Source organism: Sceloporus occidentalis, unplaced genomic scaffold, assembly GCF_023333645.1.
Source record: "Sceloporus occidentalis isolate IW3139 unplaced genomic scaffold, rSceOcc1.0.p SCAF_2, whole genome shotgun sequence".
In the NCBI taxonomy this organism is placed as follows: Eukaryota; Metazoa; Chordata; class Lepidosauria; order Squamata; family Phrynosomatidae; genus Sceloporus; species Sceloporus occidentalis.
Window position 1 is genome coordinate 255,211,343 of NW_028316982.1, and position 15,560 is coordinate 255,226,902.

General features: G+C 40.8%; 1 protein-coding gene across 5 annotated transcripts in view; it reads right to left on the reverse strand.

Moving 5' to 3' along the window:
* The window catches only part of CNTN5 (contactin 5), a 934,652-nt gene that overhangs the window by 247,763 nt on the left and 671,329 nt on the right, over positions 1–15,560 (reverse strand). For all 5 annotated transcript variants that reach the window (XM_089512787.1, XM_089512786.1, XM_089512784.1 and 2 more), the window contains one exon: positions 12,723–12,818. In XM_089512787.1, the coding sequence (XP_089368913.1) occupies positions 12,723–12,818 (96 nt within the window). The remainder of the gene's footprint in view (positions 1–12,722; positions 12,819–15,560) is intronic.

Here is a 15,560-nt window from a genome sequence, read left to right on the forward strand (position 1 = left end):
CATTCTAAATCCCCCATCCCAATCCTAAAAACAATATAAACGATATACAATCTTAAAACATTACAATCTAGGACCATGGGGGGGGGGGGGCAGCTGGGCTCCTTTGCGTCCAGAGTCTCTTTGCTGGTCCCCGGTGTTTTCTGGGAGAGGCAGGTGATGGTTCTTGGGATGGCAAGGCAGCTTTTTAAAGTGCTGCTTGTCTGCCATGCCCTCAGCAGCTGTATGTCTGTACATATTTGTACATCTGTATATATTTGCTATGCCATATTAGAGTTATAGGATCATAGAGATGGAAGAGACCACAAGGGCCATCCAGTCCAACCCCCTGCCATGCAAGAACTCATAATCAAACCATACCTGGCAAATGGTGATCCAGCCTCTGTTTAAAGCCTCCAAAGAAGGAGACTGTACTCTCAAACATCTCTTACTGTCAAGATGTTCTTCCTAATGTTTGGGTGAAATATCTTTTCCTGTAGCTTGCATCCATTGTTATGGGTCCTGTTCTCTGGAGCAGCAGAAAGCAAGTTTGCTCTATCCTCAATATGGCACCCATTCAAATAATTAAAGAGAGCTATCATATCATTCTTGAACCTGCTTTCCCATTGATTATAGCAGATCTTACACATTTCAAATATAAGCATTTTTCTATGATGGATTTTTACATAATTCTGGGTACATTTTGTTTTCTATTGAAAACAGCATCCCAAGCTCAGAAATGTGTGGCTTTGCAAATTTGCATGTCAGTCTGCTTTCAGTTCTAGAAGTGTGAAATGGGTAATCTCACATTACAATGCAAGCTGAATAAATCTCTAATGTATTTTCACTCCACACTTCTTTTGAATAACAATGAACATAGGTACCTACTTACAAGTCAGGACCTTCATGGCTGATGGCAAAGCAGCATGGGAAACATGATATAAGGATACACATTTTATTAGGTGGATTAATCAGCTAAATCTTTTATCAAATAAATCAGCACGAGAAAATTAAGTGGTGGACCTATAAAATTAAAGTTTCAGAAATATTTAATGTCTTTCATTTCCTAGGTAAAAAAACAAATTCTTCAAGTGTCAGGAAAAGTAAATGGGAAGAATAATACATATGTGAGAATTTTGTGTATATTTTTTTTAGTAAAAATTGTTTTTTAAAATGTAAAACCCATTATTTTTTAAAAACATGTATGTTTCTAAAAGGAGATTTTTGTGTTTAGTTGCACAAAAATGTTGCAGGGTTTTATGCAAAAAATATTTTTCACACAAAAATAGATTTTAGAAAGATGTTTTTTTCTTCAAAAATCACATTTTTGAGCGAAACCCACCAATTTTGGACTTTTTACACAGATGTGTTTCTGAACAGTGTTTTTGGCATGAATTCTTATAGCCCTCCCCCTCATATTTTTGGTGCACCCTCCATATTTCTATACAGAATAATTTTCTGAAATACTTTGAGATACGGCAATGGAAAGATTCATTTCCCCCTACAGTAAAGGAAAAATAATAGAATTTTTTCATTGCCATATGTAAGGACTAAGTAGTTGAAGATTTACATAGAATCATAGAATGACAGAGTTGGAAAAGATCAGTCCAACTCCCTGTGTCAGGATTCTGCCAGATCCTATCATAAATAATGGCTTTCTGGGGTTTTGGTTGCTGTTTTTATTTTATATTGGTAACACATACAATCTATAAAATTATATTTAGAAATATTAGAGGTAGTAACAATTGAGGCTGGCATATAACAGAAGCTTGGTAGGTTAGCTGATGAAAGTTGTAGTGTTTTGGAGAAAAATAATTGCTTGGCTAAAGAATGCACAGACGTGTGTAGGAGAAAACGGATATTGAATTCCATCATGTTTAGTCTCATGGGAAAGCTGAAAGGGCCTAAAGTGAAAGTATATGAGAGGGGTGGGCAAACCAGATGGGGTTCAAGAGTGGTTTGACTTCTGAACAAATCATGGTAAAGCCCACAAATTTACAGGACAGGGCATTACTTATTCTATGATTACATTTGGAAATTATGTTAATTCTGTCTGCATACACCTTACAGTTAGCTTCTCTGGTCACTGAAATGAAGATGCGCTTTTTGAATACAGAAGATGGATGCCGTGAAGGAAGACACAATTAAAGCAGTCCCAACAGATGGCCATTCAACCTCTGTTTAAAGGAGGCTTCTCTACTTCTTCTATAGTCACAAAGAATTTAACCACAGAAAATAGTTTTCTTTTGCAAGAATGCCTTCTGTCATCCTTTCTCAGCCTCAGATTTAAATATACTCTTTAATTGTATCTTGAGAGAAGAAGATGGGGAAAGAACTGCATAAAAATGTAGCAACTTAGCTCCTAAATATAGAGAAATGTCTGATGACAGGCCTCATGCTATGGCTTAAGAACCATGCCTATATGAAAAATTATTAGTTTGATAATGAACTGTTCAGGAATTAATTTTCACAAGGCTGGAACGCAACAGATCAGAATGGGCAAATTATAAGTACCAAGGGTGCAATTAATTATCATATTGTCAGAAGAGCTCACACACTGGCCAGAAAAAAAAAAGCCAGCAACACCGAGAAACTTCTTGACATTGCTACAAAAGCAATAGTCCCTTATTAGAGAGTGGGAAAGTCGCATAATTGCTGTGAGTACATAGATATGTGTAGGTAATCGTTCTATCTTTAATCTGAACATTAACACATGTTTACAGCCATGCAACTTTCACACCTGATCCCAGTCATTAATGCTGTCACCATAGATTTATTCTCCCCTGAGTTATCCCTTTTGAAATCAATTATAGTTAGAGCTTAACAGTCTTCACCTTGCTATTCCTGGGCTAGTTAGGAAGATACTGTGAAGCAGTATGAACACGTTGCAATTATTAAATAGATGTGTTTTAAGAGGGTATGGTGGAAATATCCACCTGTCTGCTTGTTGATCTGTCTCTCTATCTGCAACCTGTGCATCCCTGATCTATTTCACTCCTTCTCTCATACACATTATATACATGTATGACTAAAGAAAAAAAGAAAAAGAAAGAAAGTGCCTATAAATCATAAACCACTGATATAGAAGAACAGCATTATCCCATCTGTAAAGTTGGAATGGACCAAAGAACATGTAGCCTAACTGCCTACCAATACAGTAATCCATATTTAAAGCATCCCTCGGTGATGGCCAGCCAATGTCTGTTTAAAATCCTCCAGGGAAGGAGGGCCTACCACTTCCCAATGTAGTTTATAACACAGCTGAACAGCTCTTACCATCAGAAAGTCCTAACACTGACTTTCTTTTCTTGTACTGTAACTTGCATCCATTGGTCTGGCTATCAGTTCTTTGGGTCTTTGGGTCAAGGTCTTTCCCATCTCCCACAATCATCCAACAGCAATGGTAGCAGATGTTGAATTCCACTTTCACAATCATGCACAATTTACACTTGCGTATGTCACCAATAGGATGCCACCCTTAGTTAGCCACGATGGGGGCAAACTTGCTTCCTTTATGGATGGAAAGGGCAAAGCACAGTTCTCCAGATGTTTCTGGTAAGCAAGCCTCATCAGCCCTAGCCAGTGGAAAGGCATATTGGGAGCTAGAATTTAAGATGATCTGGAAGGGCTACATGTTCTTGATCCATAACAAAGAGATTTTAGCATTGTCTTTCTCTCTCTACTTTGGCAATACCACAAGTATATTTCTGATTAAGAACACTTCTCTTCTGGCTCTCTTGGTAGATATAAAATAGTACTCCATGAGCAGGGAATATGCAAAACATATCCATCTTAAGTAAATTGGCTAACTTTAAGTTATAACCTGAACTATGGAGGTAATTTACAGCATGGTAGGCAAAGTGTGATCCTCCCATGCAGTTGGACTGTTACTCCCATCAGTGAGGAATGCTGGGAGTTGCAGTCCAACAAAGTCGGGTTGGTGTTGGTGGTGGCAGCTACACTTTGTCTTTACAGAATAGTTATATTCCCTAAACAGTCATTTCAACAACCTTATACTAGTGCTTGGAACGTTAAAAAGAATATGCTAAATGCATGCTAAATATTATGATCCTTAGGCTTTTGCAGCTGACAGCAGAGGACACTTCATCCTTGCTTTCCACCAGAGGAAATGTGCAAGTCCATCATCTTATGAAGGTGAACTGTTTGTTGATTTCCAATATGTGATCCCTAGTATCTCATGGGAAAGAACCTTACAGGAAACAGAGAAGCCCATGAGATTTTATGAGTCTCATACACAGGTCAATGAGGATGTTTCCATTAGTCTTTGACATATAAGATGGATGTTACTTGTATTATAAAGATCAAAAACAAATAATGGCCTCAAAATGAATGGTAATGCAAAATAGCAAAGCAGTTTTGGGTTAACATTCATAAATGTTTAAATGTAGATATGAAAATCCAAATTCCTTTCAAGCCAGAGGTCTTTTTGTTAGGTATGATCAGCAATGATCTTATTAAACAAAATGGTAAATTTTTATTCTATGCTTTAACATGTGCAAGAATAATCTACGCAAAGTTTTGGAAAAATTCAAAGGCACCATCAACAGAACAATGGCTAATCAAGCTATACGAGATGGCTGAAATGGACAAATTAACGTGCTGGATGAAAGACAAAACGGAAGATCATGTTCTCCAACATTGGGACAATTTCTATCAATTTTTAAAGAATAAATGGAAAAGCATTTTATGAACTGGAAAATTTACTTGGCAGATATATCAACTAAGTTAGCAAAAGAGGAAAATGGAAGGTCTGGAAACTACGTCTTTTTGAAAACAATTGTCTTGTTTGATTTTTTTTTCTTTTTTACCCTCTGTTACTCTTTAAAAAGAGACCAAAGAGACTCATGTATATATTTGACTTAGACAGTTTAAGCATGACTTGGAAAAAGAGGATAAGAAAAAAGGTATACTCAAAGTAATGTGAAAAAGTAGTTAGGCTTAGAAAATTGTAAGCAAAGGGGAATTTAATTAATTTGGTAATTGTTACTTAATATTTATACCCATCAGTACAAATTAAGGAAGACAATAATAGGTGAAAGAAACAATTAAAAAAATTTCTTTTAAGATTAACAAGAGATATATCATTTATTGAGTAAGTCACAGGAGGTTGGAAGAACTATAGAAATGAAGAAGGTTCATTTTCTTGTTATGTCCAGAAATAGAAGGTATAGAAACAGGTTTTATGTTATGATAACTGGAAAATGTATTGATAATGTATTTAAGTTTCGCCAACATTATGTAACCTATAAAAATTACAATAAAAAAATGAATGGTAATGTATAACATCTTGAGCAATCTGGAACAATAACTTAATATGGTCTATTTTCCTACAAATATAGGAGTGAGGCTTCTTGTATATTTATTTATCAGTTTAAGGCAGCCCTCACTAACCTGATTCCATCTAAGTATGTTGGATTACAGATTCTATCATTCCCAGTCTAGAAATCTAACTCATATTTGCAGTCTGAAATGGTACAGACTTGGACAGCCTTTCTCAAAATGATTTCCTCCAGATGTCCTGGACTGCAGTCCAGTCATCCACAGAAACATTAATTGGGGAGAGCTGACTTCAATTATGTTAATCCCACCCTTCATAGATATATATCCCAGGGCATTTCACAAAAAAGAAATTGCAATAAATGATAATGACATAATTATAGTACTCCCAAACACACTGAACTACACAATGAAACTGAAAACATGATTCAAATTCACCCCAATGCCAAAAGCAATTGAAGCAGAAGGACTGACCTGAAGTCCTAAAACCACTGGAAAAATCTTAAAGGCCCAAGATATGGTAGGTTAAGCTTACCAGGATCACTATTGTGTGTTTATTGAGAGAGAAATTATTGGTGAAGCTTACTTAAGTGCTTGCTAAATTCATTGCTAATATATGAAATATAAATTAAATTGGATATTTCCCTAATAGGAGCAACTAACTTGTCCACAGGGAGGAGAGGGGAAAAAATCCCTTCTTGTCATTATTATCTCACATACCAGCATATCTTGTAATTATTATCTCACATATACACATAAGGTGGATGTCTAAAAAAGTCAACAAAAGACATGACTGGGAGCAAAAAATTCTCATTGAATTTTTCAGTCTAATTCATTGTTCTCTTTCTCTTTATTCCATTCCCCCCTCCTATTTAAGCTGGCTGTTATGGCATCTGGAGTCATACTTGTCAATATTACTAATATCAGAACACACTACCATAATGCCCTAAAGGGGATTCCATGTTGGGGCTTCTCATTTTCACTGCCTTGAGTACAGGCTTAATTGGGCAAGCTCAGCTAGTTTTCTTCCATCGCAATGTTCATTATCCCCTAGGGGAAGAACCATCCTAGTGCATGAACCAGAATAGCTAAGGCCACCAAGTTTGCTCTTTGCTGGCAATACAGTCATCACTACTATGTCAGAGTGACAAGTGAGCAGAAAAGAGAAAGAGGACAAGTTCATGTGTTGCTAGAGATTTTGAAGAGAACTCAACATGGCTAAATAGCAGAACACAGAATTGGAGTAGGCTAGAGGTCATCTACTCTGCCACCACACTTGCTTCCTCTAGCCAAGGATAGGCTGCTTAACACACTCATCTATACTCTCACAATACATTTGTCTCTTCCAGATTAATCCTTAGTCTTTGTTATGGTTGTTAACCACCCTTGAGTCGATCTTGACTCTTGGCAATCCTGTGAATGAGACACTTCCAAGATTCCTTATCCTCCACTATTCTTCTAAGTTCTTGCAGATTCATACTCGTGCCTCCTTGAGTCCATCCATCTAATATGTGGTCTTTCTTTCTTTCTACTTCACTCCACCTTTCCTAGCATTATTGTCTTTTCTAATTGTTCATGCCTTCTCATGATGTGGCTAACGTATGACAGTCTCAATTTACTCATTTTTGCCTCCAGGGAAAAATTCAGGCTTGATCTGTTCTAGGACCTATCTATTTATTCTTTTTGTTGTCCATGTTATTTTTGTTCTTCAAGTTCAACAAGGAGTGGTCAGAAGTAATTTTACAGATAACAACAAGCACACTACCCAAAGTAATAAGAACACTTATTAATAAAGACACTTCAGTTAGTGGCAGTGGGTGGATACCTGTCACATATAATTAGTTCCAAGCATGGGGATTCAAAAGACCCATTGTGCTGTGGACTGGAGTATTGCCACAGTCATTGAGAGAATCATGCCAGTGAAAAGTGTGGCATTTTCAAGCATTGAACTCCAGGCTGTCATGAAGCTCTTGTTCCTGCAGAAGAAACCTCCAAAGGAAATCCATGAGTGTTTGACACAAGCATTGAGGGGCAAGTGCCCATCTTACTCAACTGTGAAGAAGTGGTGTGCCAACTTTCAGCATGGAGATTTTGAGACCAATGATGCAAGACCTTCAACAGTGTCATCTTCTGAAATTGTTGAGCATGTTCATGACCTGATTTTAGCAGATTGGCCAACCTCAACTAAAACAAATGCTGAGACATTGGAGATATCTCTGGGACACACCGGATTTATAATTTTCATGAGCAGTTGGCTTTGCAGAAGCTATCAGACAGGTGGGTGCCAAAATATTTGAAAGGTGACCAGAAGTGAAATTAAGGGGATACCTCTAAGTTGATTTTGCAGCATTTTCAGCAATCTAGTGATTTCACTGTCGATGAAACATCACTACATCACTATGATTCAAACAACAGTCCTTGCAGTGGCAGCACTCAGGTTCCCCATGGCCAAAGAAATTCAAGATTCGAAGGCCAGCAAGAAAGGTCATGGCCACAGTTTTTTGGGGGGATAAGGAAGGTATTTTGATGACTGGCTGGCTTCAGAAGGCCCAAACAGTTAATGCAGAATACTACTCAAACCTGCTAGAGGCAATGAAAGAAAAATGGTAAAGGATGCTGCTGAAAGGTGTTCTCTTTTTTCAGGGCAATGCACCTACTCACAGGGTTCACAAAATGATGGATTTTTTTTTTAAAAAAAAAAAGTGGGACCTGAATCAGACCATCCACCCTGCTCCCAGATCTTGCTCCATCTGAGTATTTCCTATTTCCAAACCATAAAAAGAGTTTGAAAAGAAGGAAATTTTGGAATGGCTCAGAGGTGATACAGCACTGGAGCAGTATTTCAATGACCAGGCATCATATTCTTTGTGTGTGTGTGTGTGTGTCATTGTGTGTGAAAAGATTAAAGAAACTAGATAAATGATATACTAAGTGCATCAAACTTTGAAGTGAATATGTGGAATAACATGTAAGTTTCATGCTCATGGTCATCCCCTTCTTGATCGGGCCAAAAATTTTTTAGCACCCCCATGTACTGAACTATCTAATCTGTCGGGCCTACAGAATACTCAGTTATTGAATATGCAGAACTGACTTAAACTGGACTTACATTGCTCCCCCAGAGAATCCTGGCAGTTGTAGTTCTGTGAAGAGGCTATCTCTACAGACTTAGCAAATAACAGTTTCCAACACTTCATTGCTACAGCAAAAGTGTATTTTACAACCACTTCATCCTCAGCTGTTCCAAGTTCAAAAAGAGCTCTCTTGGTGTCAGACTGTATCCCAACAGAAGAACAGCAGTGAAAGAGTATACCCTTCAACTGCCCTGATTTGGCAGGGACAGTCCCAATTAATTCTATATCATCTCACTTGTTCAACTGCTATGTCATCTTTCGGCCTCTGAGGGAGAGAGTAGGCTGGCCCAGTACCATCAGGGGCTAGCCTGAAGAAAGAGGCTCCTCCCTCCCTAACTGTCATCTTTCGGCCTCTGAGGGAGAGAGAAGGCTGGCCCAGTTCCATCAGGGGCTAGCCTGAAGAAAGAGGCTCCTCCTTCCCCAACTGTCATCTTTCGGCCTCTGAGGGAGAGAGTAGGCTGGCCCAGTACCATCAGGGGCTAGCCTGAAGAAAGAGGCTCCTCCCTCCCTAACTGTCATCTTTCGGCCTCTGAGAGAGAGAGTAGGCTGGCCCAGTTCCATCAGGGGCTAGCCTGAAGAAAGAGGCTCCTCCCTCCCTAACTGTCATCTTTCGGCCTCTGAGGGAGAGAGAAGGCTGGTCCAGTACCATCAGGGGCTAGCCTGAAGAAAGAGGCTCCTCCCTCCCTAACTGTCATCTTTCGGCCTCTGAGGGAGAGAGTAGGCTGGCCCAGTTCCATCAGGGGCTAGCCTGAAGAAGAAGAGCCCTCCCTCCGGTCCATCTGCCTTGGTCCAGGCCTCAGAGGGAGAGAAGAATGCTGGACCTGATTCCCTCCCTCCCTCACCATTCCCTTCTCCTTTTGTGTCGTGTCTTTTAGATTGTAAGCCTGTGGGCAGGGAACTATCTGTTATCCCCTCTATTGTAAACCGCTCAGATTCCCAGTGATTGGGCGGTATATAAATAAAACCTATTATCATTATTATTATTATTATTATTATTATTATTATTATTATTATTATGTCCCAGTTGTTCACTCCTCCTTTCACTTTCCGTTTTTGTCTTCACCTTACCTCAGTTTCTGCAAAGTGAGTTTAAAGTGCAAAAGCAAAGGCAAGGGGAGAAAAGGGACTGGGATATTGCCCTTGCCTGTAGATTCAGGCAAAAACAAACTGTTGCAATCTCTCCTAGCTTGTGTATACTTTCTCACTAATTGCTTTTGCCATCTTAACCATGATCTGGTTATGTGTCTCAGTTTTCATCTGTGAAATGTTGGAGGGTATGTGTCAGTGTATATATGTACTGTATATACACCATTGTATTAAGACAGTTCAGAATGTTTACAGTTCAAAATGCTGCATGGGAAGCAGCTGGAAATTTGAGGATCGATTTGTGACTCCCATAGCAATGGGTCTAGCAGCCACCCTTGGTTCCCAGGACAGCTAAGCTGCTACAAAATAATATACATTTGTATTACCCATAAGGGGCAGGGCTGTCAGACCATTGAACAGCCAACCATTTCAACTGAATCTTGAAAACTGAAAACAGCAGCAGTCCAAATTGCATAGAAGCAAAAAAACAACACATACCAATTGCTGCAAGGACAAGAAATAAAAAAAAAAATCCCCTTTCCACCTGGAAGGTCAGACCTTCAGACCTTAGTTTTGTAGGTAAATGGGAAAATCAATGACTCTTGTTGAAAAGTGTGCAAATATAAACAAAGGTTTCCCCTTCTCATTTAATTAGAACAGACTAAATTTATCACCGCTGTCAAATATGCAGCATAAGAGCCAATCAATAAAACTCAATTAAAGAGAACAAAAACAAAAACACAAACCCATATTATACCTCAAACAGATAAGTAAGCAAATTTCTATTTGATAATCATTTCTTCACAGGAGATATACTTAAAATGGAGTTCAATATCATAAGAGGTTGTGATAGTCAAACAGTATAGTCAAAACAGTACAATTTAAAAAACAGCAACACAAGCACATTAAAACAAGTATAAATATCAGTCTTAAAACAATTAAACAATGTAAAAGTTAAAACAATTACACATTAAATATATTAAACTATACTAAAAACGATATACAAATCTGACATCTGACTTGCACAGCATTTGACAGCCCAACCTTCATCAGTTTAAAAAGACTGGTGGCACAAAAATGTTTTTACCTGCTGTGGAAAGGAGAGCAGGGATAGGGCCATCCTGACCTCTGTAAGGAAGGAGTTAGAGCCTGGGAGCAGCTACTGACAATGCATGCTCCCTTATTCCCACTAAATGATCCTGAGAGGATGGTGGGACAGAGAGAAGGGCCTCCTTTGGTGGTCGCTAGACCTTTTCTCAGGGGTCGCCAGGTTGGGAATCCACCCTGCCTCCCCCCTCGCCTTCTCCCCGTGGGTGCCGGCACTGGCGTAGGCACCATGCAAGGAAAAAGGGACGGGGATGTGTCTGCCTCCTCTTGCCCTTCCCCCCCGCAGGTGCTGGCACTGGTGCAGGCTCCCGTGGGGAGACGGGAATGGGGCTCCTTCCTCCTCCTCTTTTTCCCGCGGCTGCCAGGCACCCGTGGGGAGAAGGGGACGGGGTCGGGGCTCCTTCCTCCTCCCCTTCTCTCCCTGGCTGCCAGACAACTGCGAGGAGAAGGGGACGGGGATGGGACTGCAAACCCCAGCAGCCTTTGTGGCCAGAAGTCCCACCCCTTCTCCCCTGGCAGCCTCCCTAATTGGTTGGGAGGCCAGGAAGGGGCAGGACTTCCGCCCGCAAAGGCCGCTGGGGCTTGTAGGTGGCCGAAAGTGCCACCCCTTCTTGGCCTCCCAACCAATCAGTGAGGCCGTGGGCGGGACTTTTGTCCACAATGGGGATCGTGGCCCAACAAAATTTGGGAACCGCTGGTCTAATGTTAGAGCCATCTCTAGATCTTCTTATCATTATTGCAGCTCTTGCTGATTTGCTATAAATCCTCCAAGATAATCGAAATCCTGATTTGCTTTTCCCCAGTCTTTCTCCCCAATCCTTCTTCTACTACTTTCTTCCTTTCTCCTCAGCTTACTTCAGCTGCTGCAAAATGAATTTAAAGGGCAAAAGTAGTTTGAATTCAGGTAGCTCAGAAGGAAAATGGAGGAGATGAGTGGTGGAATCTTGCCCTTCCCAGTAAGCTCAGGCTAAAACAAACTACTGCAGCTGCTCTTATCTTGTGTGTTCTACCTCATGGAATAGTTTTTGCCACCTTGAACACAAGTTGAGGTTACCTTTGTCCCAGTTTTGATCTGTCAAATGTTGCAGAGTATATGCCTATATAAGAAAAAGCAAAGTGTAGTGCTTTGAACATTTAATTAAAACTCTGGAGGTTAGGGTTTGAATTGCGGTTCTGCCATGGAGACCCACTGAGTGACTTGGACAAGTTGTATTCTCTCAGCCTCAGAGGAAGGGAAAGGCAAACCCCTTCTGAACAAATCTTGCCAAGAAAAGAGCTGCCATAGGTTGGAAAAGAATTGAAGACACACAACAGCAATGTGTTTATATGATTCCTGGAGTCATCTTACCAGGCCCAGAAACAGGCAAGCTTAATTCAATGAACTGTAGAGGCCACATCTATACATCATGTAAATACATTTGTGCTAGGCTACTCTATTAAATATATATATTGCTCCATACAACAATTCAAGATGTGATGGAAACAGCAGGGGGAAGACCCCAAGGACCCTTAGAATCTCCCCTTTAGATCTTCCTGTTTTGTGTAAGGAGGACAGGAATTGAACCAGTAAGAAGAAACCATGAAACAGGTATGATACAGTGGCTGGGTTGTGGGGGAATAGAGAGGTCTGTGCATTATTTTAACAGCCATGGGACAGTCCTATTCATCTAGACGCACCCTAGATCTGACCCTGTAATACTTTTTGTTTTAAAAGAGTGTACTGGGACTGGGAATAAAATGATTTCAAACAGAGCCTTCAAACAAATAAAGCTTATTATTATTGGTTTTTGCCTCTCATTCATGATTTTGTACGGCAGGGGGATCAATGACATTTGGAACAGTTTTGGAACTGAAAGAAATCACCTGCTATGATTTGAGAGGAAACTACTATGCCTTAACTGCTACTGCTGTTCCTATAGCTGGGAAAGAAAGGAAAGAAGGCATTAGAAACCTGGCTGCCATTCAGTGGCATTTAGAGTAGATGACCAACTTCTTTGGTAGCCGCTAATGGGTCTATTCTGTGCACAGACCAGCCTTTAATGAATTATGTTCAAGGCCAAACATGTTGAATGCATAAACAAGTAAGAGTTGCATATCAATACAAAATTTAACTGACTGTACCTGGTGAATGAAGTGGAGGAGAGCACATCAGAACTACGCCTTGACCTTCCCTCACCGACACGGCACTTCTTGTTCGGCCACTGAAATTCCCCAGGTCTGTTAACATAATACAGCAATTTAGATTCATGGAAAGCAAGTTCTTGATATTACTGTCTGTACTGATTTCTCTTCCCCGCCTTCCCTTCCACCCTCTCTCTTATGCTAAGAAGAAGAATGCTCATTTTTATTCCTGAAATTTAAAAGGAAATGTCCAGTCATTTTGCAGTACATCTGTTCTGGCTGATTTCAACTGGAACACAGAAATATTTTCCACCTTAGATCAACACCTTTTTTATTGCTCTGTATAGGATATGGAAATGGTATCGGCAAAAAGGCATTAGGCAATATACCCTTTTGTAACTGACATTTAATAGCTCTTTTATTCCCTTTTTACTATTTCCTGCTTATTGATTCTTCCTCAGTAAAAGTCATTTTGCACAGTGTAGAGAGATATAAAGAGGGAGAGGATGCATTGCATCTGATGTGCATCCTGTGTGAGGCTCTTGGGTGTTGTCAAGGGGATACTGGAAACAAGGTAATATTAAAATGTTCAGAATGTGATTAGTAGCACTGGATCTACTGGGAAATCTGTTCTATGATACCTAGATGGTATTGTATTAATATTATTAAATGCATCCACCCACCCCCACACACTAGCATGGTATAGAGGTTTGAGTGTTTGAGTGTTGGACTACAACTCTGGAGACCAGGGTTCAATTCCCAGCTCGGCCATGAAAACCCACCAGCTGACTTCAGGCAAGTCACACACATTCAGTCGCAGAAAAGCCATGTCTTTGGGCAAGTCACACACTCTGAGGCATGGTACAGACCACCATAAAGCTGATACTAGGGTTAGGGATCACGCACCATTCGCACGCTCTCTAACCCTAGTACAGGACTGTGCTGGCACATGGCAGCCTCCCATCTACACGGGGGCTGCTATGATGCTGGCTGTGCTGCTGAGCACCCAAACATGATGCACAGGAAATGGCATCATAACCACGCCACTTCCTGGTTGCGGTGCCACAAGAAAGGAGCTGCTCTAGGCAGCTCCTTTTTGTTGTGGTGCTGCAAGCTTCATTCCCACGTAGCAACCAGATGGCCACAGGAGCGAAGCCATGTCGGGGGGTCCTGGGGCATGAAGCCCCAAGGACACCCCTTTTCGGGACCACAGAGAAGTAGCATTTTTCTGCTTCTCCATGGTCCTGAAAAATGCCAGATTGGGGCCTTTGGGTTGCTGGTGAGGTTGCCCTGGCCCCAATCTGGCGAGGAAAGGGGTTGGTGCAGGTCGCCCCTGAAGGGGCGGTCTGTACCGCGCCTTAGTCTCAGGAGAAGGCAATTGGAAAACATTCTTTGAACAAATCTTGCCAAGAAAACCAAATGATAGGGTCGCCATATGTCAGAAATGATGAAAGCATTACCACCACCACCACCACCACCACCACACACACACACATTTGAGAGCCAGCATGATGTAGTGGTTTACGCATAAGATGAGGACTCTGTAGATTAGGATTTGATTCCCAATCAGTCCTGGAAACCACTGGATGAGCTTGGGCCAGTCACACAAACGTAATCCCAGAAAAACCCATGATAGTTTCACTTTAGGGTTGCCATGAGTCACAGATGACCTGAAGGCACACCACCACCACAATATATATGCATTTAATAATTGAGAGGATGGAGCAAAACAAAGAAGCTTTGTTTGATGAGTGGAATGATTGATAACACCAGTTTTAAAGGAATGGAGTGGGCTGCCAATATGCCTGTGTCTAAATTAAGGGAACTAGTGACAGCTTTTCAAGCCCTAAATGACTTGTCACCTTGAAAAGGTGTCTTTTTCTATATAGGCCTGCCTGAGGACTGAGTTCTGCTGGAGAAACCACTATGATGTAAGTGCAGGCCTTCTTTGCAGTGGCATCCCAGCCATGGAATGTCCTCCTCTGATATGGCATTTCCATGGCACAAAAAGCAGCTCCTTTTTGCACGGCGGAAAGGGCGCCCTAGCCCTGGCAGTGGTGGCTTTTTGCTGCTTCTTCAGCACAGTGTGACACCGCCCACTGTCTGGTCAGGTGGATGGCATGTGGACACATGCCCCCACTTCATGCTGAGGCTGGCTTATGCAGGTCTGTTGAGGCCCTGAGACTCCCAGAAGCATGGCTAGAGGATTCTGTGAGTTGCTTTAAAAAAACATACATTTTCAAAGTCCTGTAAGGAAAGATTTTCCCATCTTTGTAACAGATGCCAGCAGTGGCTTCCCTATCCTGGATGCATAGGCAAAGTTTTCATCCTTCCTTTTCTTGGAGACAGAAAAAGAGATGTGGATGACATATTTGCTAGCAGAATCAAGGCAAGAATTCCGGTTGAGGTGATCAGTCCCTTGCCACAATTCTGGTGGCAAAACCTTAATTCCATCTTACTCATTTCATTCTTTTCTACCTATTTTGGTTGCTGTTTCTCCCCACTGTCGACATTAAAGCAGTAATCTCTTCATGGCAGGACATTTGTGAAAAATTATTCAGTAAAGTGCTAGACACAGTGACTGTCAGTACTGGAAGCAAGAAAAAAAATAATGAAACAGGACTCTTTTGTATGTAAATAATTGTCAGTGAGTTGAAAACATTAGGCTGGTGCCGGTATCGGGGAACATATTTTTGAAAGAGACATAGGCAAATCTGTGGACTTTTTTGTGTGCTAAGTTGAAAGAGGTCAACAGCAGTAGGGCTCCATGTTTGTGTCTTTGTAAGGGGGAAAAAATAAACTGCCGAAATCATTAGAGTATTTAAGGATGAGAAAATT